This window comes from Callithrix jacchus, chromosome 20, assembly GCF_049354715.1.
Source record: "Callithrix jacchus isolate 240 chromosome 20, calJac240_pri, whole genome shotgun sequence".
Lineage (NCBI taxonomy): Eukaryota > Metazoa > Chordata > Mammalia > Primates > Cebidae > Callithrix > Callithrix jacchus.
In genome coordinates, this window is record NC_133521.1 from 11,533,202 (window position 1) to 11,559,360 (window position 26,159).

Sequence of the window (26,159 nt, forward strand, 5' to 3'; positions counted from 1 at the left end):
GAGGAATCAAAACCACTTCCTTACCGTGACTGTATCACTAGATTGCAACACTGAATTAAAGAGAAGCCTTGAGAAAGACACTGTCAGGATTGCACAGAATAACATGCTTAAGGTTACGAACCTTAGTGGAAATAAGGCTTCCATAAATATCAACAGAATAACATGCTTAAGGTTAAGTCCTAGCTGAAATGTGGCTTCCATAAACAACATTAGAAAAACACCTGGCCAGGCATGGTGGCTCATGCTTGTAGTCCTGGGATTTTGGGAGGCTGAGATGGGTGATCACTTGAGCTCAGGAGTTTGAGACCAGCCTGGGTAACATGGTGAAACCCTATCGCTACAAAAAATATCAAAAAAATTAGCCAGGTATGGTGATGCATGCCTGTAGTCCCAGCTAGTTGGGAGAACTGAGGTGGGAGAATTGCTTGAGCCTAGGAAGTCAAGGCTGCAGTGAGCTAAGACTGCCCTCCAACTTGGGTGACAGAGCAAAACTGTCTCAGCGAAAAAACAAATCCAGTGGCCAACTTTTTTCACACCTTTACTCAATACTAAAAAATGCATAATTCCTTGTGAAGCTAAATTAATTACTTTACAATTTCTGTTGATTCAGTGGAAGGCAGTGGGGAGGGCAGGAGAAGAATGTAGGAAGATGTTTCGGCTTCACCAAGGCATCAACTTGAGTTGTAAAGGGTTCAAGTAATGTGTGAATCAGTGCCCTTGCAGCCAGCAAAAAGAATGTTTTAATAAAGAGTTTGGAGTTCAGCAATTGTTGGTTGCACAAATTGAGCAACACTTTCACCCATACCATCGATGTTTTGCTCAATGAGGTCCCTCCCTTCCTGAAATATGTCGGCGAGATGGACGTGAGCCACGCCAATGTCCTCACACTCCAGGTCCTGCTCGTCCTCTGGAGGGTCACTGACCACGGTGAAGCGAATGCTGGGAAGGCAGAGATCAGAGAAAGTCGCCGTGAAGTGAGAAGAAATCACCACAAAACAAAACTCCCAAATGGGGTGTTATCACTAGATATACCATCTTGAAGTTTCCAATTATGCCAATAAAAAGAAAGGTACATTAGGTTAGATAAGTTATTACATGAACTATTAGAATTGTTATAAAACACCCAACTTTCAAATGAACAGTAATACACTTTCTAAGCACTGATTACCATTTATCTCTACAATCTGAGAAAATTACTAGGCAAAGAGAAGGACCAGATGTTCACTCTATTATATACTATCTGATTGTATTTTGACACCTTTACTTTTAAGCCTAAAAGGATGAAGTGAATAAAGACCATGGAGGTTAAATGGTCAGCATTTTCCACAGAAAAGGAACATTTTCTCTAGAAACACACAACTGTGGAGTTGTGACTACTAAGGAATTTAACCAACTGTATGTGTTCTACAAAACACAGAGATCGTGCTCCCAGGGTAACATTTTGAATCATGTTAAGATAAATGTTGTAACTCTGCCCAACAGCTATATCAAATGTTTACATTATTTCAGCAATCTTTAACTAACAATCGTAGCATCCAAGTTTTATTTTACTTGTAGACATATAATTGTAGGGTTCTGATGGAACTGATTTGAATTAGTGGCTTGTGTGGAGGCCAAACGCATTTGGATTGACCAAATGACAGGAATTTACAGTTAAGTACTCTTTTGATATGTCTTGGCAGCATAGCTTAAACCATAGATGCTTGTAAACTTTACCATTTTCAACTTTTCAAAATGTATCCATCTCAAATCAGAAACAAAACAAGAAACATAAAAATCTATGTCTGAGAAATCATGCCTTGGAAAACACAAATAAAAGCCATTCCAAACGCTTATAGGTAAACACAATACATTTAACCAACTTGCCGAAAGTAAGTATTTCACATTGAATTCCTTTACTAAGTCTGTTTTTAGCTAGCAATAGGGTTTTTTTGTGTGTGTGTTTTTTTGAGACAGAGTCTCGCTCTGTCACCCAGGTTGGAGTGCAGTGGCACAATCTTGGCTCACTGCAACCTCTGCCTCCTGGGTTCAAGTGATTCTCCTGCCTCAGTCTCCTGAGTAGCTGGGATTACAGCCCAGCTAATTTTTGTATTTTTAGTAGAGATGGGTCTTCACTATATTGGCCAGGCTGGTCTCCAACTCCTGACTTCAGGTGATCCGCCCACCTTGGCCTCCCAAAGTACTGGGATTATGTGTGAGTCACCGCACCCAGCCTGCAATAAGTTTTTATTAGAAAACAGAAATCCCTTAGGTCAAAATCAAAGTTAACACCTATTCAAAAATAATCATAAAGAGTATAGATCTTGGCCTTCAAGATGGTATGAAGGACGTTTTATAACATGCATAAGATAGAGGGATTAAGATGGAGTGGTTAAAGGCATCTATTCTGGGCTCAAATTCCTGCTGTCTTACTGTTTAGCTGTGTGACCTTAGACAAATTACTTAACCTCTCTCATCTCAGTTTTCTTATGAGAAGAAGCGGGATAATTATACCTATCTTACAGGGCTCTTGTGAGGATCAGATGAGACGATACAAGTGAACAGTTGCTTGGAACGCAGTAAGCACTGAGTTTGCTCTTTTTTAAATAGTATTTTTAATATAGGTAGAGCTGCTTATGCTTTTACGTTTCTAAGGGGAGAGAAAAACTTGGCATGGGAAAAGCTTCTTTCAATTGAAAACTTAGATTCCCAAATTATACATTGACTATCATTCAATTAAGTAAGATGAGTGATGATGAGAGAAATTTTCCTAAAATAAATTAGGAAAAGAGAAAGAATTAAAACTGCTTGGAAGAGGAGGAATTAAAAGTAATATATAATACGTATTTTATAACACAAGACTTACAGAAAAAGACTGAGGCTCTGCAGACTCTAAGAATCATGTTAAGCGTTATCTTCATATAGTGTCTCATATCTGAGGATCATGTCTGTATCACTTTACAAATGCAGTCAATTACCTGCACTGAATATATGAGAATTCTGCGGCAAAAGAAAGCTTTCTAAATGCCAGAGAAATGACTAGAAATTTAAAACTGCAATATTTCTGGCTTTAAATTCTATATAGAGAAAAATGAGATGTCAAAAACAAAATTAAGAAACCAGAAAGTTAAGCTGAAAAGGGAGGAAAAGTACAACTAAAATCATTTAAGGATTAAAATTAATTTTTAAAAAATAATGTAAAGACACACAACACAAATCTTATACCTGACTTTCAACACTGCCAAAACAAAATGGCAAAACTTTGTCCTATGCCTGGAAGAGGCTTCCAGCCTAGTCTGAGGCCCCGGCTCTACACATGGGCCTATGTCAAGCACTCAGGTGGAAGGAAAAACGGGAAGTGCCATCTGAGCCTCTCCTGCCTCCTCTGCCCGCCTCTTTCTCCTGCCACTCTCCACCTTTTAGTGAGACCAGCCTTGCATCACCTCTGCCTGGTCCTGGAACACACCTCTCAATGCTCCTTCATGCCTGGAGAGATCTCTTCCCAAAATGATTTTCTCTGAGCTTTTTGACGGGGCTGAGTCCTCTCAGCCTTCACGAACCAGCTTATGAGTCACCTCCTCAGATTCACTGCTGAGGATTCACTGAATTTGATTCAGCTTTCACTGTTATTTTCTATTTTGGCATTTAATTTGTTTGTTTTTCTCTTAGTCTTATTGCAAACATGATTAATTTATCTGTCTATTTATTATCATTGTCTTCCTCGGGGGTGGATCTGATCAATAGAACACTGTTCACAAGAAAAAACTGAAATCAGAAAAGGACCTTAAGTCAGTGTTAAACTATGACTTCAAATAAATACTGTTTGAAGGTGCATTTCGGTATGTTATCTCCCTTTTAAAGTGACATGTGTATGTTTGCAAATACAGCATGGGGTAGCATGCATAGGTACTCTATACAATTAATCATACGATGTCTGTAACGTTAGACATCTTGGGGAAGATAAGTCAAACTATTCTAACTGTCGCTTTGTAGGTTATCACCAATATTCAACAGGGTTGCTGTCTGAGGAAATGAATTTTCATAAACGAGGAGCTACTTTAAATAACGTGACTCTGAGCAATTAAAAAAGGTGAGAATGTTCACTGGAATGACAATTGGTTTTTGGCTATGGAAAAACATACATGTAAGTTCTTCTTTCCCTTAGGAAAATGACACTGTTGAGGGAGAAGAGTCGATGGGGCCATCCTCTCCCATGGTGGTTCCAGGAGTGCATGGCCAGCACTCAAACACTCATCCGCGGGAAGGCCTGAGTCAGTCACTTGGCACCTGTAATAGTTCTCTGTCTTCCTCAAAAATGACAGGAACATTTGTTTCTTTGAGGGGTGTTTGTGGAAACAACCATGGGAGGGTGGGAGTCATTACAGTTACTGTAGACTTTTCTGTCTTTTTGAGACAGGGTCTTGCTCTGTCACCCAGGCTGGAGTACAGTGGCACCATCATTGCTCACTGCAAGCTCAAACTCCTGGGCTCAAGTGATCCTTCCTTCTCAGCCTTCACAGTAGCTGGGACTACAGGTGCATGCCACCATGCCTGGCTAATTTTTTATTTTTAGTAGAGATGGGGGTCTCACTATGTTTTTTAGGCTGGTCTCTAACTCCTTGGCACAAAGGATCCTCCTGCCTTGGCCTCCCAAAGTGCTGGAATTACAGATATGAGCCACCGTACCTGGCCTTATTTATTTATTCTTTTCTTTTCTTTTTCTTTTTTTCTCTACAAACTGAAGGCGGACACACCTGGCCTTTTTTATTTCTTAAACGATTCTAGCACAAATAAGTGGGTCCTCTGAGGAAAGGCAGGTCTAACATGAAAGCAGAACTTACTATGAAATTTTTTAAGTAAACACTTTTGGGGTAACAAAATTGTTGTTTCCCAGTATGTTACAGTAAGATCTAACATTTCAGAGACAAAGCGAACCCAGAGGCAGACAAATAGGACTGAACAAGCTACTGAGTCTCATCCTAGGATGTGTCCATGGGAACTGAGCTCAGTCCTAGACAGCCATGGTGCAGCTTGCTTAGCGCAGGGAAACAGAGGCCATGGCCAGTGTCATTTACTCCCTATCACTCATGACCTGGGATAACCTTGGGGGGCTGGTGGTTTTTAAGAGGGCCCTGAAAGAAGCTGAAGCAAGTAAAACCTGAGTGATTACCATCCTGGAAAAAGTAGAACCTCAGGCTTAACAGGGTTTTACCACTCCTTCAGAATAAAAACTGAGATCCAAAGGAATGATGTATTTCAGGAGCTAGTGAAAGACTAGTAATAAAGCTATATTATCAGATCGCAAGAGCTAAGAATTCCAGTTCTTTTCTCCAAACAGAAGATAAAATGCTAGTTTGGAAGCTCTTTTGAAAAATATGTCTTTAACATTCACTTTAGGGCCCTCTGGAAAGGAGAGAACTTGAGTCTCCTAAGGCAGCAGAGTAAGTGCTGTTTTTGAGGCAGTGATGAGAGGCTGTGTCATCAGTGGGTCATCAGGCGAGGAGAAGTGGGCAATGGAGACCTAAAATGTGTGCTGAGGCCGAAGGAGGACAGCCAGCCAGGGGCACTGGAGAAACCAGCTCACGGTTAACAAGCAGCACAGAGGCAACTCCTCAAACTCTGCGGCAGAAGCTCACATAGATGCACTAACTTTTTAAGATCAGATTTTTTTTTCTTCTGAAAATGCTATATATGTATTTTCTCTACTGAACCAGAATTGCAAGGTATCCTATTTAAATTAGAAAAAAATGCATTCAAAAAATAATGAAATGATGGCTTATTAAACAGTGATAGTAAGATACAAATTAGTATGAAAGGCTGATGCGCCATTACAAACAATAATATTAATGTCATGGCCAGGTGCGCTCACACCTGTAATCCCAGAACTTTGGGTGGCCAATGTGGGCAGATCACCTGAGGTCAGAAGTTCGAGACCAGCCTGGCTAACATGGTAAAACCCCGTCTCTACTAAAAATACAAAAATTAGCCAGGCATGGTGGTGCGCACCTGTAATCCCAGCTACTCACAGAAGGCTGAGGCAGGAGAATCTCTTGAACCAGGAGGCAGAGGCTGCAGTAAGCTGAGATCATGCCACTGAACCCCAGCCTGGGTGACAGTGACACTCTGTCTCAAAAAAAAAATTAATGTCACTACTTAACAATGATTGCAATTAACACTCACTGTGCGCTCTGTGTCAGGACTGTATTATCTGTGTTACATATATTAGCTCATTTAATCCTTACACCACCCCTCTATGGTATTATTATTTCCATTTTAAAGTTGAAGAAAAAGAGGTGCGAGAAGATTAGGTAACTCGTCTAAGGTCAGACTGCTAGTAAGCAGTAAGACAAGAATTTATATCCAGGGCATGTTCTCCAGAGTATACCCACCTTTCAACCTGTCATAGTCTTTACAACTACAAAAGTGGCAATAGGATACTTTATACATGTTGCACAGTCTTTGGTTTTCAAAGCCCTATAGGATCCTTACAATTACTTTGAATAGTAGGCAGGGACACTGTATTTCCAGGAGGAAGGAGATCCATAGAGGTCCAGTACTCATTTGAGGACACAGAGTGAGTCAGAGAAGCCTGATGGTCTGCTTCCTCATCTTGTGCCTTTTATTTTAACCACATCCTGCTACAGAGATCTACTTTATATAAACCATTAGATAATTTGGACTGATGAAATGTACCTTCTATTAGGTATCTCTTGTTTCTGTAGTACAGCTTTTAAGATGTCTCTCTTTGCTTGGTTATTTTCTTTATCCACGTAGATCACTATAGCAAAAGAAAAAAAAATCCAAAAAGGAAGTTACTCAGGAATAGGCTACGTTAGTATCATTCTTTATTTTAAAAAAATATCTGTTTTTAAAGACACAAGTTATGCCACCTTACTTGTATGCCTGGGAAAAGAAAACAGCTCCAGAAACCAGAATCAAATCTGAATAGTCATGTGATCTAATGTCATGTCACTGGCAGGTTTATGCGCACACTGTCAGAAAAGATACAAGCAACATCTAAGAGTGCCACATCACTGTCACTGTCTGTTAATGGCACTGGCAGTCATGACAGTAAAAGCCAATGGTCTTTATTGCTTTGTATTTGAGGGATTTACTGCAGTTTCTTTCACCCAAGAAGCAAGTGATAATGATAATGTATGGCAGAGTGCTTGTCCTCCCTGACAGCCTCAGTAATTTAATCCTTCTCTCCTGCCACAACATGCAATAAAAAAGGCGTCTAGTGTATTGGGTTGAGGAAATACACAGGCCGATGTCTGCTGGGTAGGGGTATGGGAGAGAAACGTGTATGGAGAGAAAGGCTTTTTAGGGTGTGAGGTTTGTCTTCAGTTTTAAAGGCACATGCTGGCATCCAGGACTGTGGGCAGACTTCACTTGGCTGAAGCATGAGATTAGTTAGTTCAAGTCTCACCAGAAAGAAGACGGCAAACGCTTGACATTGTAAGTAAGCGTCTGTACTCTGGGAAAATGGCATCTTAATGTGCGAACACTACAATTTTCGTCCTGATTATTTTTTCTCAGTTCGGCAGACTTTCAGCCATGCATTAGCTTCTGAAGACATTTCTTTTTCATATGTCATTTTGGATGTAAAGGTTCCCCTGTGACCAAGTCTCAACTTAGAGATTATCCCTGGTCAAAAACACACAAAGGGTGAAAGATACCATGATCATTCTAAAGCCTTAGGCTCTGCAAGGAACAAACATCTTTTATGTTGAAAATGTTTCCCTGAATAATTTTAGTTCAATTCCAAATTATGATGCTATCAACTCATTTGTTTGGCTCAGTTGAGCAAATATTAACTGAGGGCCAAAGGCACTGAGTAGGCACATGGAGTGAGAGACATAAAGGTATCGGTTAGTGGTTTAAGAGAAGAATCATCGAAGATGTAATAACCAAGTTAATAATCGACTCTGGATAACCAAAGTCAAACACCAGCTTCTAGCTTACTGCTCTTTGCATGATGTCATATTAGTAAATGTGACTAGTTATATAGGTTACTGAAGTTTATAGAAATCAATACAGATTCAAAGGTTCAGAGTATTTTGTTTTATTTATCAATGCCAAAAAGTCATGCTAACAGATCGCTGGAAGATAGTACTTCATTTTTTAGGAGCTGCCAGTATGCAATGCTAAAGGGGAATTTTTTCCAAATTTATCTTTTTTCCTGTTAATTACAAGATGTGGTATACCATATTCTTTTTGACTTCAGAGTTCTATAGCTTTTATGTCATACTGGCTTACACTGTTTGAAGACAAGGGTAATCCCAGTGGTTTAAAAAAAAACCCACTGAATTTTAAACACCAGCATCCAAATCAAGGGTCTTCCAATTAAACCTAGACCAGTTTTGATAAATTTCAATGGCTTAAAACATTTTTTTATTGTGGTAGAATATACACAACATAAAATTTACCATCTTAAATGAACAATTAACATTTAAGTATTCAGTTTAACGGCAGTAACTACCTACATATTGTGGTACAACCATCACCACTATCCATTTCCAGAACTTCTTCATCTTCCCAGACTGAAACTCTATATTCACTAATCAATAACTCTCCATTCTTCATTCCTCCCAGCCCCTGGTAACCACCATTCACTTTTTGTCTGTATGAATTTGACTACCTGAGGTATGTCATGTAAGTGGAATCATATGCTATTTGTCCTTTTGTGTCCAGTTTATTTCATTTAGCATTGGTGTTTTCAAGGTTCATAGATGTTGTAGCGTACTTCAAATTTCATTCCTTAAGGCTGTATAATATTTCATCATATGTATAAACCATACTTTGTTTATCCACTTATCCTGTGACAGACATTTGGATTGTTTCCACCTTTGACTATCATGGATAATGCTGCTCTAAACATGGGCATACAAATATCTGAGTCCTTGATTTCAATTCTTTTTGGTATATACCCAGAAGTGAAATTGCTAGACTGTATGGTCACTCTAAATTTACCTTTTCTTTTTTTTTTTAAGAGATGGGGGTCTTGCTCTGTTACCCAGGCTGGAATGCAGTGGTGGGATGACAGCTCATTGCAACCTTGAGCTCCTGGGCTCAAGTGATCCTCCCACCTTAGCCCTTAGCCTCACCCTGGTAGCTGGGACTACAGGTGTGCACCACCATGCCCACCTAATTTTTATTTTTTGCAGAGATGGAGTCTCACTATGTTGTCTAGGCTAGTCTTGAACTCCTGGCCTCAAGTAATCCTACACTCTTGGCTTCCCAAAGTGCTAAGACACCATGACTGGCCTAATCTTTTTTTTTTTTTTTTTTAACATTTTTACCATTGAAATTGGTTTTAAAAACTGGTGCCACTGGGGATTCCCTGTGCTTTTGCTTTATCCAGTTGGCGAGCATACTGTAGTTCCTATTCTCTTAACAAAGATAAAAATTATTGCCACTATTTACTGGGTAACATTAACGTGCTAAGTACTACACTCAATACTTTTACTGTAATCATGTAGGTTAAGAACCAAGCTGACCCACATTTTACAGACGATTACATCGATCCAGGGAAGGTTAGGAGTTTGCCCAAGACCACCTAGTTAGAAAGCAGCAGAGCCAGAATTTGAATCCAGCAATGTCAGCCTCAAGAGTCTGCTCTCTTAATTTCCATGCTACATGACCTCTCCTTCTTTCACATGAGGCCAAAGTTTTCCTGTTTAAGCTGTAGTCATTTTGTTAGCACAAAGCTGGAGTATAACAAGGGAAGTCACTTTGTCTTGTTTCATAAAGGAATATTGCTTAAATATACCCAGTCTAGGTGTGTCAAATCGTATCTCTTGGCATAAAACTTTTACAATTTCTTTTTGAAAATACTCCAGCTACTTATCAATAAGCTTAGTTCTCCAAAGGCGTACCAAGTTGGAAATATGTAAGGCTCTCCGGCTTCTATAAACTAGGCCTAGATTGGGCATCTTATCTAGCCCAATGGTTCTCAGTCTTAACACTGCATATCACAACCTCTTAAAGGGCTTGTTAAAATGCAGATTACTGAGTTGTATTCCCAGACTTTCTGGTTCAGCAGGTCTGGGTTAGGGCCTGAGAATCTGCAATTCTAATGTGTTTCCAGCTGCTGTTGCTGCTGGTGGTGTGGGTTCTACACATTGAGAACCATTGTTTGGCCCAACATTCATCTGCCACATTTTTAAATGGGATCAGGAGCTAGTGATGAACACTTTTGTGCTGAATACTGTGGGAAACAGAAACACTTTGGCCACCTCTGATTATGTCTTGATATCATCCTATGACTACCATGGTTCATTTGGTGTTCTAAAACTCTAGATGGTTAAAAAAACTTAACGATTTGAAAACTTGAAATACATCCTATAAAAAGTGACTCTGGTGATTATTAAAAGTATCATAACTCTCCAAAAGTTAAGGTATTTACCTTTCTTTCCCCTCAGAAATCACATTTGTTTAGGACTTGTATGATTTTGACATAAACTTACTGAAAGCATATGTCTCAAAAGGATACAAACGAGTAGTCCAAATACTTTAGTTGATCTTCAGTCATCTACCATTAAAAACATATCCTTTACTTCTGCAAGTTAGATAAATCCTTATATTCTGTATCAATATCATATGGCAGAAGTAAGAAATGCAGATGGCTTAATTATAAGGGGTCGATAACCTTGAATCTCAGATAATGTTTGTATTAAAGAGTTATCATCCCTGTAATCCTTATCTTTGCCAAATTTCTCCTCCTATTAGTCATAAAATCTGATGTTTTACATTGTCTTCACCAAAAGTTTGAATTAAACTTTAATTGTTTCAAAAGACAGACTGTTCCATCCCCAGAGGCTAAGGGTCCAGACCTGTATAAGTCTCATAAAAACTTTGGATGATTTCATTAATCTTTTTCTTCCAACTGTCAATTCCCTTGTAGGCTTTATTCGGCCCAGACAACATTCTTCAGACATACCATTAATCTTATTTTTTCCCAAACAATTTTCTTGCTTTCTCAGCATTCTCTGAGTAAAATTTTCAGGCTCAATAAAATACAAATGTTTTTGTTCTTGCTACCACTGACTAGCAAGTAAATTCAATTTTAGTTTTTCAGTGTCGGTATTCCTAAGAAGATATATATCTTCTTAGGAATCTATATATAGAGACATATATCTTCTATATGTACATATATATATACACACATACCAAAGACTCAAAGAGACCCTCTGCAATGGAGATACATACATATATATATATCTTCTTAGGAATATCAATATTGATATCTATCAACCTGCTTCAGCCTCCTGAGTAGCTGGGATTACAGGCGCCTGACACCATGTCTGGCTAATTTTTGTATTTTTAGTACAGACGGGTTTCACCATGTTGGTCAGGCTGGTCTCGAACTCCTGATCTCTTGATCTATCTGCCTTGGCCTCCCAAAGTGCTGGGATTACAGGCATAAGCCACTCTGTCCAGCCAATTTTTGTATGTTTAGTAGAGACAGGGGTCCGCCATGTTGGCCAGGGTGGTCCTGAACTCCTGACCCTGTGATCCACTCACCTTGGCCTCCCAAAGTACTGGGATTACAAGTGTGAGCCACTGCGCCTGGCCAGAAGATACATATATATATTTTTGTGTAGGTTACAATGGTTTACCTACCTACTTTATTAAGTCTTAATAAAGGCTGAATTCAATTATGAATAATCCAGGGGATCACCAGTCTACATCTTTCATTTTATGCACCTAATCTGGGCCTGAACATACAAATTTCTTTTGTACAGTTTCCAGTCACAATGTAGGGTAAATCATTGCTAGGTTCAGCTAACCTCTCTATGGCCTGGTGTTCAAACAGAGATAGCCTGTACTAATTGTCCACTAAATTTTCTATTTGAAGTCAGTTTGGAAATAAAATTGCTTTCATTAATATTTAATGAGATTTGGAAGATGTAAGGCTACATTGTATTGACCTGTATCAGGTAACAAGTGAATGGTAAATCATTACAATAATAACATGAGATAGTTACTTACTAACCAAAGACTCAAAGAGATCCCCCTGCAATGGAGATGCAAATATAATAATTTTACAATAAACATTTTCATTATGTCACACTTAAATGAAAAATAAAACCTTCAACAAGGTCAATATTAATTATTTCTCAAATTTGCTGATGACCTAGGACCCCATTTTTTCAGATATAAGAGATATAAAACAGCATTAGTTTGCTTCTAAGCACAGAGTACATTTCTTTCCCCTCCTTCCAGAAAAATTTCCTAAAAATTATTTAATCTTGAAAATTCTACACAGTCCAATCTCATTAGATAGGAAAAGAAGCTAAAAAAGGTATAGTAAACACTTCTACTGTATTCATTTCTAATAGATTGTGGTTTTCTCGCTGCTATCAAATGATTAATTCATTAGAAACATAAGCAACTCTTAAAATACCAATTAAACAATAAAATACCCTGCAGTAAAGGGAAAAAACAAACCAAAATGCACAACCAGGCCAGGCATGGTTGCTCACACCTGTAATACCAGCACTTTGAGAGTCTGAGGCAGGCGGAACACTAGAGGTCAGAAGTTCAAGACCAGCCTTGGCAACATGGCAAAATCCTGTCTCTATCAAAAATACAAAAATTAGCTGGGTGTGGTTGCACACTCCCGTAATCCCAGCTACTTAATAGGCTGCCATGAGAGGATCGCTTAAACCCAGAAGGTGGAGGTTGCAGTGAGCCAAGATCGTGCCACTGCATTGCAGCCTGGGTAACACAGCCAGATCCTATCTCTCTCTCTCTCTCTCTCTCTCTCTCTCTCTCACACACACACACACACACACACACACACACAAGCCCAACTAACAAAAAAACCCTAAACAGACCTAGAGGTAACCATGTGAGAATGTACAAATTTGGGCCATTTGTGCATATATCACAGTTTGATCTAAAGAAAAATTTGCATCGCTCTTTAAGCAAATGGAAACATGTGTTCTTTGATTGACATGGCCAAGTTTCTCAGTATACAATTAATCTCTAAAAAACATTTTTGTTGCCAGTCCAACCAAATATTCTATTGCTCACCTTTACAAAGAATAATACAAAAGCCAAAGAGTTTGCACTTTTCTTGGGGTATCTTTATTAAAATTAGTTGACTGAACGGTTATTTCATTATTAATAATATTTCGATATGGTTTTCTTTTCTGGTTCTCTGCAATTAAGGATCTCCAGGAAGCCTGAGAAAATACTTTTGGAAATGTTTTCTTTATATCAAGTGCATGATATGAAGGAGGAATCAGATTCTTGTTATGACTACACTATTTATTTCCCATGTGATTTCTTAACACACCTGTTATTGTAGAAGTTGAGCTGGAGTAGATCATAGAAAGCACCTTACTTTTCAAATAAGAAAATAATGAATCATGGAATTTAAACATCTTGCCTTAGTTCACATAATAGTAGAAACTGTGGATAAAGGGAGGGCTGATCACTAGGCCAGGTCTCTGGATACTGAAGATTACCCTCTTGAGGAATGAACATAATTCTAAAAATGCCAGATGAAAAAAAAAGGTAACTATGAGGATTTGTAATCCTGCTGATACAACAGCATGATTATACATGTTGACTAAAATGCAATTTGTAAGATTAGTGAGATAAAAATAGTAGCGATGAACTAGCATGAGATGGCCTATTTTGTTAAAGATGACACAACATTCCATTTTTATGGTTTGTTTTAATGTAGTGCTTTAGGAGAACTTACTAAGCTGTTTTAACTTAGGGTTATGGTAGCCTGACATTCTTTTTCATTCCTCTCCAATTATATACTAACAATCTCACAGTGAAGTTGATTTATCGAAGAATTTATAGGATGTCTATTGGGTCTGAGCTGGTCCAGTAAATTTACACGTTAACTGGGTACTAGGTCAAGCCCTGAGAGAGAAAATCTGCCTGCTGCTGTGAACGGATGTGTGTACTAAATGATGAAAGGCACAGTAAGAACTTATGCTTCACTCAATTAAAATCCTGAACATCTAGACACTAAGAGAGATATATACATGGATTGTAAAAACATCCATGTGATGACATTGATCAGAAAGGTAGACAAAATATAGGCCATTGAAAGCTTTGAATCATATGACTAAAAAACAACTTCTTTGTTTGAAAGATATTTCTTTGAAATATCATATTTTTAGTTAAATTCCTAATTATAGATCTAGCTGACATTTTTCTATTGAACTATTTATATACGAGGACCATCTCAGAAATACTTTTTCACATGCTTTGTTTTCTCTTAACTTTGGTATTTCTTCAACTTTCTTTCTTTTTTTTGAGACAGGGTCTTGCATTGTCACTCAAATAAGAGTGCAGTGGCAAGATCACAGCTCACTGCAGGCTCACCCTCCCAGGCTCAAGCAATCCTCCCACCTCAGCCTCCTGAGTAGGTGGGACTACAGGCATGCAACACCATGCCTGGCTAATTTTTATATATTTTTTTTTTGTAGAGACGAGGTTTCGCCATGTAGCCCAGGCTGGTCTGGAACTCCAGAGCTCAAGCGATCCATCTGCCTTGGTCTCCCAAAGTGCTAGGATTACAGGTGTGAGCCACTGTGCCTAGCCCAACTTTATTTTCTTAATGACTTAAATTAATCAATTCTGACAAGACTTCTGTGAGTTTATGTGAACATTAGAGAAATACACTTTCTCTCTTTTCTTTCCAGTTCTTTCATAAATAAAAAAGACAAACATAAAAGTTTATATTACAAATAAATATACATACCATTGCTATAGTTATAATAGACCCACTGCCCACTCTTGGGCTTTGGAAGTGACACGGGTGTCTCTTCGGCAGGAAGACTGCAGAATCGGCACTCAATGAACAGCCGTTGAATAGTGTCATCCATGGTTACTTGAGAATCATTAAGGCTTAGAGCTATGATCTCAATCCGAATTTTTTCTGATGGCTGTTTAAAGAGCAAAGACAAAAAAAAAAAAAAAAACAAAAAATAAAATAATAGAACAAAAAGATCCACTATTATTTTCCACTATCAATTTTAAATAAAACACGAAGGCCAATGGGCTTCTTTTCTTGTATGCAATGTACACTACTATATGTTACACATGATAGATTATTCACGACAGAGAGAGAGAGAATGAGATTCTAATGCCCCAGGGTTTGAAGTTAACAGTGTCATGGCAATAGTCTCCTGATTTACATTTGAGGCTATAAATACCCCACTAGTAGTCTATCAGGAGTGAAGATTATGAGATCTTCATCTCCAATTGCTTTCAGAATGACAAGTATCAGTTGGCCTTGTTTCAAACTATGTAATGATGTACATGTTTATCACTGCTTTTACTTAATCTACAATACCTGAGAAAGTTTCAGTTATTCAGAGATCAAAGCCTGTTGAATACCTTATAGGTATTATGCTAATATATGTAGCTATATGCATCAGTAGTAACTAGAGCAGAAACTACAGTTCGTTCTCTCCTATTCTGCCATAATATATTTTGTTCAATAAATAATACATTTTCAAGCAAAAGAAACAGAATTTTATGTCTAATTTAAAACACATTTTCTCATAATTTATGTTTACAGAATTAACAACTAAAATGGTGTTTAATTTTCACTTCAGTCTTTGCTTAATAGATTTCGGTGTCATAGACATTATCAAGGGAATTATAAATGTTTCCTTGAGTAATGATTTCAAATAATTAATAGACTAGGATTTAAAACTGTATCACACCAAGATAACACCTCAGTTAATCTGTTTCTTACAATTTAAAGTTTGTCCTTTAGTATCAAAATCCTTCTTTACTGAAATTCAGAGACATGCTATAAATTATATAACTTCAAATAATAATTAGAAAAACCCGAAAGTAAGTCCTGTTTATATGACCAGTTTTTAGGAATTCATTGTTAAATATAAATCAGTGTGCAAATTCACCATAGTGGTTACTTAGATATTTCAAAGCATATAATATAATTAATCAAATTGAAAAGCTTAAGTATCCTATTGTAAAAATATTCCCATAAAGAACAATTTTCATTGCTGTCAAACCCCCTCAATATTTGATGAAGTAATTTTACCCCCTTCTTTCAAAAGACATTTTCTTTTATTATGTATTCTAAGACACTTTAACTAAAAACCCAAATCTGAATATTTCAATAAGGTTATTTTATTATTCAGTAGATTCATGGAAATTTTACTAGGATGACAGAGAAAATTCCACACCATTCTGTCTCCACTAATACAGGTACAAGGCTGCAGCTGGCAATATTACTAGGATTAGCATAGTATGATGAAATATTTAAAGGAAAATTTTTTCTAAAACCTAATAAATCAAATGACTGCCAAATGTCATTAAAGTGATGGTCTTTGACTTGAATATGCTTTTCATATTCAAATTTGAAAAGAAAGAGATGAAAGCCTGGAAAGGTTACTCGGTTTCAACTAATAACCTCAAGCCCTCTCCGTTCACGTGCATAAAAAATGAAGTTCGCTCTATTGTCTAATCTCACTTCAGAAAACCCCTTCTCTCTGCTCACTGAAGACGACATGGTAAAGAAAATATTTTAAATGATATACTTTTTTCTTAAAATGTATTGAGGTTGTGAAAATACTGTAATACATATATTTTATAATTCTGGTCCAAGTGTAGCATAATGTATAATTAAGTCTTCTACATAAGTTGGAATTGGACAAACTTAGAATTATTTTAGCAATAACATCTTATAAAACATTTATGTTTCTGCACAAAAGGATTAAAGGAAAACAGCTATAAAAAGAAAAAAGTGGTATACATACTTATTTCTACTCTGTGAAAATAGGAATTTAACACTGTTTATCACAGAACCTAATGAAGAAGTAAATGAATTTGTAAATAGCAGGGGAATCAAATTTATTTAAGTGGTTATTTTATTAATAATATATTAGCTATACAATCCCCATATGAAAACGTGCATTACTGTAGGAACCAATTTAGACTGTCAAATAAGACTACATGCAACTCTTTAAAGTTTAAAATGTAATCATAGACAAAAGTAGTCACTTGGATCATAGCCAAAACACAAAAACAAAATAACAAAACCCCAAACACCGAAAACAACAAAAAAGAAAGCTCCCTGTATTATCCAAAAATAAAATAACTTTAAAATTCTTTTTATGATGTCTATTTTATTTCTGGTCCATTATTTTTAGTTTTTATTTCTTGGGTATCGCTACACTACTGCCATTAGTTCTATCAAATGTCCTTTAATTCTCTGACCAATACACCTGGCACAAATGATCAGTTATTGCTCTTCATTTAATGCGACATGAATCAACTTGAAATAAATCCTAAAAGGGGTAAGTTTTAAGTAGCTTTTATCTAAGGAAGCAAGATGTTTCCCAACATAAGTTTTGACTAACGATGCCAGACAATTGGTTGTGTTCAAGCCCCTCTGATTCAACTAGATTTTGTATAAAGATTAAGAAGCACGTTAAATGCATAATAGACAACTTCATGTCAACAAGTCAGAAATGAACTCACTCTCTCTCCTCTCCCCCAATCCCATTCATCCTGTTATTTACTACCTCAGCTGATGACATCACCATCCACCTAGTCCCCTACAATCAGGAGACCTAACAGCATCCTTGCCTTTCCATTGTTTCCACATCCACTATATCCTAAAGGCCAACCATTCCTGCTCATTTTACTTCCTAAATATCTCAATGACTGGCAGGGTGCTGTGGCTCATGCTTGCAAATCCCAGCACTTTGGGAGGCCGAAGAAGGCAGAATGCTTCAGCCCAGGAGCCCAGGAGTTGGAGACCAGTCTGAGCCACATGGTGAAAACACGTCTTTCATAAAAAAAAAAAAAAAAAATTAGCCAGGCCTAATGAGTGGCATGTGCCTGTGGTCCCAGCTACCTGGGAAGCTGAGGTGGAGGATCACTTGAGCCTGAGAGGTTGAGGCTGTAGTGAGTCATGATGTGCCACTACACTATGCACTCTAGCCTGGGTGATGCGGTGAGACCCTGTCTCAAAAAAAAATTCTCAATGATTCACTGAACTGTTGAAAGCATATGGTATTTCAGATACCATTTTAACTGTTGGGAATATAAAGAAAAATAAGATATTGTTTCTTTTCCATTTCTGGTCTCTGGAGAAACTACTAAGTTCTCATGGGGCTAACAAATACAATAGCTTCCCAGTTATTAGAAAGCAGAAATTTGACAGAACAAGAAGGAAGAAAATAGAAGGAACTGACATAAGAGATTTGTTAGCAAACTTGCAGCCGACTGATGAGCATTATGAGACTGTAAGCTCGGTGATGGTAGGCACTATTACATTGCTCATTGCATTATGTAATACACAATAAATGGGTGGATCTACTCTTATGACAGACAGAGGGGAAGACTCTAATCTGTCTGTAGTCCCAGCCATTCTCCTTACTGTGGCAGAATTCTCTTCCTAACAACCAATCAAATATAATCTTTCCACCTGAAAAATCATTCTATTGCCCTACACTCTAGCCATTCCTTTAAACTCGTGGTGTGCTGTTTTATATTGCTCAGTTTTTGCATCTGTTATTTGTTGTCTGAAATCTTCTTTTCCATCAAAATTTCACTGCTGTGAGGCCCTGAACCACACATACTCTCCTTTATGAGAGCACTACTGATCTCCAAGAGCAAGTTGGTTGTTTCCTCCTCTGGGTCCTCAGTGCATTTCTCCATCACGTTGTACTTACATGGAACTGTTCACATATTTGTCTCTCTCTATAGACTGTGAGCTTCAGGAGGGCAGGATCAATATCTTATTCATTTTTTGCTACTTCACATCCTCCCCAACCGCTGGCTCTCAATAAATATTTAATGAAATAGTAGAGAATGTATCTCTTTTATATATTCAGAATCTCTCTCAGGGTCTTGCTTTGTTGTCCAGGCTGAAGTGCAGTGGCACGATGATGACTCACTGAAGCCTCAATTTCCCCGTCTCAAGTGATCCTCCCACCTCAGCCGCCTGAATAGCTGGGAGTAGAGGTGCATGCCACCATACGCAGATAATTTTTAAATGTTTTGTAGAGACAGGATTTCACTATGTTGCCCAGACTGGTCTTGAAATCCTGGCCTCAAGCAATCCTCCCACCTTGACCTTGCAAAGTGCCAGGATCACAGGTGTGAGCCACAGTGCCTAGCCTAGAATATCTTTTATTTATTGCTAGAACTGTGTAAAGCTGCAGATATTAGTGCCTTCTCATTTAAAAAATATTTATTAATGTGCTACTATGTTTTGGGGAGTGGTTATTTTTCACTGCTGACATATATATAATACTCTTGCTGTTCTAGATTTTAATGAAATAAGACTATCTCAAGACAGGTGAATATTGCTGAATCTAGATGGTAGGGTACTATTATTTCCACTTTTCTGCATGTTTGAAATTTGTCATCATAAGAAAATAGAACGTTCCATCAGGTGAATTGGAATAGGTACTAAATAATATACTGCTTCAAATGACAGTAATTGAAGCAAAGTCTTTTAAAGAGATGAATAATAATGTTTGTTCAGAATTACTACAGCAATAGGTCATTCCTCTGCAGGGTATCAGCATCCTTCAATATAGGAAATTGACCAGACGGCATAGATTCCAGACTTTTCCTGTTTTGTTTCCCCTCTATGTGTATGAATTTTGTTACTAGATGGTTTCTTCTCAGTTCTTTTTTCTTGTTCACCAATTATCCTATTAGAATCCTCGGTTAGCAAGATGTCAGTATCAGCATGGGCTGTGCGCAGTGATTCATGCCTGTAATCCCAGCACTTTGGGAGGCTGAGGCAAGAGGATCACTTGAGACCAAGAGTTTAAGAGCAGCCTGGCCAACATGATGAAACACTGTCTCTACTGAAAATACAAAAATTAGCCAGGTGTGGTGGTGTGTGCCTGTAATCCAGCTACTCAGGAGGCTGAGGCACGAGATTGCTTGAACATGGGAGGCAGAGGTTTCAGTAAGTCGAGACTGTGCTACTGCCCTCCAGCCTGGGTGACAGAATGTGAGACCTTGTCTCCAAAAAAAAAATCTTTCTTTTTATTGTGGTGAACAGAAGTAATAGAAGTCATTTAAATAAGAACTGCATGCAACGTATTTTTAGTTGTTTGTAGAGATGGACACTACATATTATGTGATTAAATGATCTAGAAATGTGATGACAGCTTGTATTACTCTAAAAAAATAAATGATAGCTTTTGTGATTTTGGCTCAATTCCACTATTGCTTCCTTACTGATGCTAATTCATATTTTGAATCATATTTTTCTATGTGATCTAAAGTGTTTACTTAGGCTTATTATTGGCATGCTCAAAATTTTCACATCTTCACAGGATTGTGCTGAATTTTTCCTCTGATTTCAGCCATCACAGCAGCCACAATGGAGTTGAATTGTTGGACTTCTGAAAACTAATTCAACCTGACAACCCTTAAAAACAGTATTGCATCATTGAGAATGGCCTATGATAAACGTCTTGCAACTTGTTTCGGTCAGTTACATTTAAATCTAATTATGGTGAGATTACAGGTGAGTTTAATTTCATTCCAAGTTTCTACAATGAATAGGCATTTCTTTAATTTTTTATTATAAGACATTTTAAACATGAGAAAGTACAGAAAATAACTTGGCATATTCAAGTAGGCAGCCATCTCAAACAGATGTCATCATTTTTCTATAACTGATTTAAGTCTTTTTATTGTTGTTGTTGAAGAAATAAAATATTTCGGATACAGGTAAAGCCACCAGCTGCCAAATCCTTTCCCTTCCCTTCCTCATTCCCCCATGGTTACGACTATCTTGAAGTTGGTTGTATCATTCCCAAACATGCCTTTATATTTTCTATTGCCTATGCGTATATCTATAAACAACATATAGCATTGTTTTCTGTTTTTCAGTTTTATATTAATGGTATCATACTCATTAATCATTCTGTAATTTCTGTTTTTATATTCAATACTATATTTCTGAGATTTATTCATATTTATTTTTCAAATCCAATTTATTCATATTAACTGTTGTATAGAATCCTATTTATATTGCATATGTAATCTATAGTATATTTACCTACTGATGTCAATTGTTTACAATTTTTTGCTATTACAAACAATGCTGCATTGAATATCCTTTTATGTTTTCCTGTATACATGCATGATTTCCTTAGGAGCAGAATTGCTGGGTAATAGGTAAAAGAATTCCAACTAGGGCCGGACGCGGTGGCTCAAGCCTGTAATCCCAGCACTTTGGAAGGCTGAGGCGGGTGGATCACGAAGTCAACAGATCGAGACCATACTGGTCGACATGGTGAACCCGGTCTCTACTAAAAATACAAAAAATTAGCTGGGCATGGTGGCGTGTGCCTGTAATCCCAGCTACTCGGGAGGCTGAGGCAGGAGAATTACCTGAACCCAGGAGGCGGAGGTTGTGGTGAGCCGAGATTGCGCCATTGCACTCCAGCCTGGGTAACAAGAGCAAAACTCCGTCTCAAAAAAAAAAAAAAAAGAATTTCAACTATAAGGGATTATCAAATTAATCACCAAATAATTATAAATTGGTATTATTTTATCACCACAAAAATATTTTCTCTGTGTGTGTGTATGTGTGTGTGTGTGTGTGTGTGTGTGTGTGTACATAGATGCAAATAAAATCTACCTGTAGGAGCCATAGTATGTAGAACTAGGTACTTTGTAACAAAACAACAGAGACAAAATGGAAATGCACAAGATCTATGTCAGTGCTCTTGAAGAGTAAAATTTTAATTGGGGTGAGCTCTAAGACAAGCTCAAAGCAGTTGGTTAAAACAATCAGACTCAACCACTGGTACTGACAGAGCCATATGTAAGTGGGTAGGAATGTATATTAATTAATGGTGATTCTTACAAGTTCCCTTCTTCAGGCTAGGCATGGGCAGAGACATCTCAAAGACTCAAAAAAGTCCCCTTGAGTCCCTTAAACTAGGCTCCAAAGCTTCCTCTTACATTGTGCATCAAATCCACCCTTCATACAGGTTCTGATTAAAGCATTTTGGTTGTTTAAAAGAATAATTCTTTAGGAGAAATATGTACATAGACAGGTAATGTTTTGGCAGGGCACAGTGGCTCATGCCTGTAATCTCAGCACTTTGGGAGGCCAAGGCGGGTGGATCATGAGGTCAGGAGATTGAGATCATCCTGCTTAACACAGTGAAACCTTGTCTCTACTAAAAATACAAAAAATTAGCTGGGCGTGGTGGCACATAACTGTAGTCTCAGCTACTTGAGAGGCTGAGGCAGGAGAATTGCTTGAACCTGGGAGGTGGATTGCAGTGAACCAAGATCATGCCACTGCATTCCAGCCCAGTGACAAAGTGAGACTCCATCTCAAAAAAAAAAAAAAAAAAAAAAAAAAAAAAGGGCGATGTTTCCAGAATCTCAAACCGTCAAGGTAATATGGTTTTTAACAAACAAAAGCAAACCACTGAGTTTTCATCAGTGGCAGTAATACATCTTTTCTAACATGTTCTGGTAAAATGTAGTATATTAAATAAATAATGTAAATGTTGCAAACTTCAGTGTTGGGGATCAAAACAGTGCTAGCTTTAAGAGTACTTATTTTTAGAACACTGCCATGGTGTCCTTACATGCCCCATAAATTACTGTGTTCATGCAGTGATTTGGATTATTTTTTTCTGCCCTAATGCCAAATTAATCTCCAAATAATTATAAATTGGCATTATTTTATCACTATAAAAATGTTGTGTGTATGTGTATAAATAGATACAAACCTGAGGGATATGACACATTTCCATCCTTAACTGTGGGTTTACTATGGCAGTAATGTGAAGCAAGGAGAATTTTTCTAAAAAAAAAAAAAAACACTCTCAATTTCAGGTGATTTTGATATGCCATTCTCCTTTCACCATCATTGAGAACAGATGTTGTAGTATGGTGGTTCTTGATTTTGGCTGCACATTAGAATCACCAGGGGAGCTATAAACAAAAGTCTGACTTAATTTATCTGGGTGGAGCCTGGGCCCCGGCATTTAACGACGCTCCCTAGATGATTCTAATGTGCAGCCAAGGGTGAAAAGTACTGCTTTTTTCTAAAGCTATGGTTCTTGCACTTTAGCATACCCCAGAATCATTTGATAAAACACAGATTGGTGGACTCCATAGAGCCTCTAATTCATTAGGTCTGAGGTGGGGCCAAGGATTTGCATCTTTCACAAATTCTCAGGTGATGCGGATGCTGGTGCTGAACTCTGGGGATCATGGCTTTGAGAAATATTGCTCTAAAGCAAAAAAGATTCATCTTCCATCAACAGAGACTTCTAACATTTTTATAGAAAAGCTTCCACAATATTCATGTTAAAGTCTTCTTTAGCTATTATTTCAGTACAGAATTAGCTATTTCGTTTTTTGAGTCAATCCATGCTCACTACTAAAAAATATAACAATATAAATTACCAAATGACAAACATAAAAGCTTCTTGTTTCATTCTACCACTTAACTCAGGAGTTGGCAATTTTTCTTTCCGTTAAAGGATGACTAGCAAATATATTTGGCATTTCAGGCTGTACGGTATTCAACTTTGCCCTTGTAGAGTGAAAGCGGCAATAGATAATATGTAAATGAATGAGTGGCTGGGTTCCAATAATGGTAGAGGGCTGGATTTGGCATACGGGCTATTGTTTGCTGACTCTTACCCGAGAGATATTCACTGCTAATGCTGTCAGATGTACTTTTTCCACACACTTTCTTTGCTTATATAAACTTAAATGTTATGTCTGTATGTTCAAATAAAAATATATGTACAGAAAAACCTTTTTGTATTTCTTTTGTGTGTTTGTGCTTTTCAGCGACAGGTTCTCCTCTCTCACACAGGCTGGAGTGCAGTGGTGTGATATAGCTCACTGTAGCCCCGAACTTCTGGCCTGAAGTGATCCTCCAACCTCAGCCTTCGGAGTTGCTAGGACTATAGACATTGGACACCAGGCTTGGCTAACGTAAAAAAATTATTTTCGTAGAGATGGGGGGTCCTGCTACATTGTCCAAGCCGGTCTTGAACTCCTGGCCTGAAAAGTGTTAGGATTACAGGTGTCAGCTACCACATCTGGCCCCATTTGTTTCTTTTTAAATGAAATCATCACTGAGGCATAATTTCTTATCCATTAATTTGGCAAAGAGTGTGATAGGAGAAAACAGGAATTTTCAAACGTTGTTATATATAACAATGTTCATTTTAAGCAGAAATACTTGTATAAGCAAAAAATGACAGAAACTTAAGGGTCCATCAAAACGGGCTTATTTAAATAAATATGGTATGGCCATAAATGGAATATTATGGGTATGTTAAAAAAATAGAGTATACTGTTATGGAAAAATGTTTATGGTATATTAGTAAGAGTTAGTTAAATTGCAAAGTACAAAAATAGTTTAAAAGAAATTTCTGTCAGGAGAGTATGTCAACATTTCTGGCTTTACATAAAATATATTTTATTTTTATTTATTTATTTATTTTTGAGATGAAGTCTTGCTCTGTTGCCCAGGCTGGCGGGGAGTGGTGCGATCTCAGCTCACTGCAACCTTCGCCTACCAGGCTCAAGGATTATCCTGCCTCAGCCTCCCTGAGTAGCTGGAATTACAGGTGCCCACCACCGTGCCCAGTGAATTTTTGTATTTTTAGTAGAGATAGGGTTTCACCATGTTGGTTAGGCTGGTCTTGAACTTCTGACCTCAGGTAATCTGCCCACCTCAGCCTCCCAAAGTGCTGGGATTATAGGCATGAGCTACTGTGCCCGGTCAAGTAAAACATATTTTAAAACCTAGTCTCTGTCTAGCTTAAGCTGCCACATGTAAAACATGGAGAGCAGCTTATTTTATCCACTGAGAGGATATCATATTTGATTCCTAAGTGATTTAATAATTTTTCATACATGAATTCTAAAGCTAGTAAATTGCTTTTTGCATTGTGCCTTTCAAAGTTTTAAACATATTTCCCTGAACATCATTATTGTAATCACCTGGGAATGCCAGCTCATTGTTCAGAGAACCTAGTTTCCAGGTGGAACTGCAATTTAGTCCAATTGAATATGGCAGCTTTTACAAAACTGCTATTAGTAGGAACAGAGAAAGAGAATGATGTAAATATGCAGGGCACAGAAGAGTCCATCGCTCCTTCAACCTGTAATTTCCTATTCTCACCTGTGGGCACATTTTAAGTCAGCTGTGAGTTCATGGCAATACATTTTGTTGTGAAAAATGAAAGCTGCACTATTGAATGATAAAATAAGAAATAATACAAGGACAGACTATTAAATTTTTTTAATGCCATGGCAGATGCAAATGTTCAGTTTTGATGTCTATTTTGAGGACCTAAAACAAGGCTTTTAATCAATGTATTATACATCAAATTTATACTGTTAACTTCTGATTATTCAAATCAATAAAATATTCATAGAGAAATGTCCAAAGTTTTACATTTCTCAGACTTCTGCCCCCCCAACCCTCACCATTAATTATCATGCCTAGAAGCTTTTTAGTAAAAGCAGCAGTTGTCAGACTGACGGAATCTGACAGGCCAGCAAGGCCCAATTACACTTGCACTATGTGGCACTTTGATGTCCGGGAAACGAAGAGAGATGGGGCAAATTGGGTGGCACATTATGTTAATGACTTGATTTAATCCAGCCACTAAACTTTATGTAGCCTGTTAAAAAAGATGCTAACACTAATTATGCCACTTTCGAAAGGAAAGGAGGGGACAAGCATTTCAGACTGACAAAGTGAAGCTCATAAATGTTGTAAATGAAATGAAACAAAATGAAGTAATCTATGATTAATTATACATCACAGACATGAAGAGAAAAAACCAAGTAATATGTAGAAGTCCTGGGAAATCTGTTAGATTCCTTTTAAGGATCAACATTTCTAAGAAATAACTATGAACTGTCTGATTCTGTAACATGAAGAAAAGAAACTGAATGATCTTAAATTGCTTACACAGTATATCAGATACTTCAAACTCACAGTGTAACTGGCATAAATGATATTTATCTAGGGCACTACTTCTAGTCCTAATTTTCTAACGTTATAAATAGAGGCAATTTTTAAAAAGTCTATAAAGTGGGGATAACTATAAAGTAGGGTTACCTAATTCCTTTTTAACTAGTCTGTTCCTCTATTCTAGTCTATTTTTTACATTACTGATGGCATGATCTTT

At 37.5% G+C, this 26,159-nt stretch overlaps 1 protein-coding gene across 10 annotated transcripts in view; it reads right to left on the reverse strand.

Annotated features, from left to right (window-relative positions):
- RPGRIP1L (RPGRIP1 like) overlaps positions 1–26,159 on the reverse strand; it is a 125,363-nt gene that overhangs the window by 32,561 nt on the left and 66,643 nt on the right. For 8 of the 10 annotated variants that reach the window (XR_004737482.3, XM_078358133.1, XM_078358129.1 and 5 more), the window contains 3 exons: positions 14,714–14,897; positions 6,673–6,757; positions 806–939 (listed from right to left, as the gene is read on the reverse strand). Coding sequence is in view for 9 of the 10 variants with exons in the window: in XM_078358133.1 (XP_078214259.1) it covers positions 806–939; positions 6,673–6,757; positions 14,714–14,897 (403 nt within the window). In the remaining variant the exon portion in view is untranslated. Of the gene's footprint in view, positions 1–805; positions 940–6,672; positions 6,758–13,282; positions 13,481–14,713; positions 14,898–22,721; positions 22,796–26,159 lie in introns of those variants that run through there. The other 2 variants (XM_078358130.1, XM_035282678.3) reach the window with 2 other exon arrangements.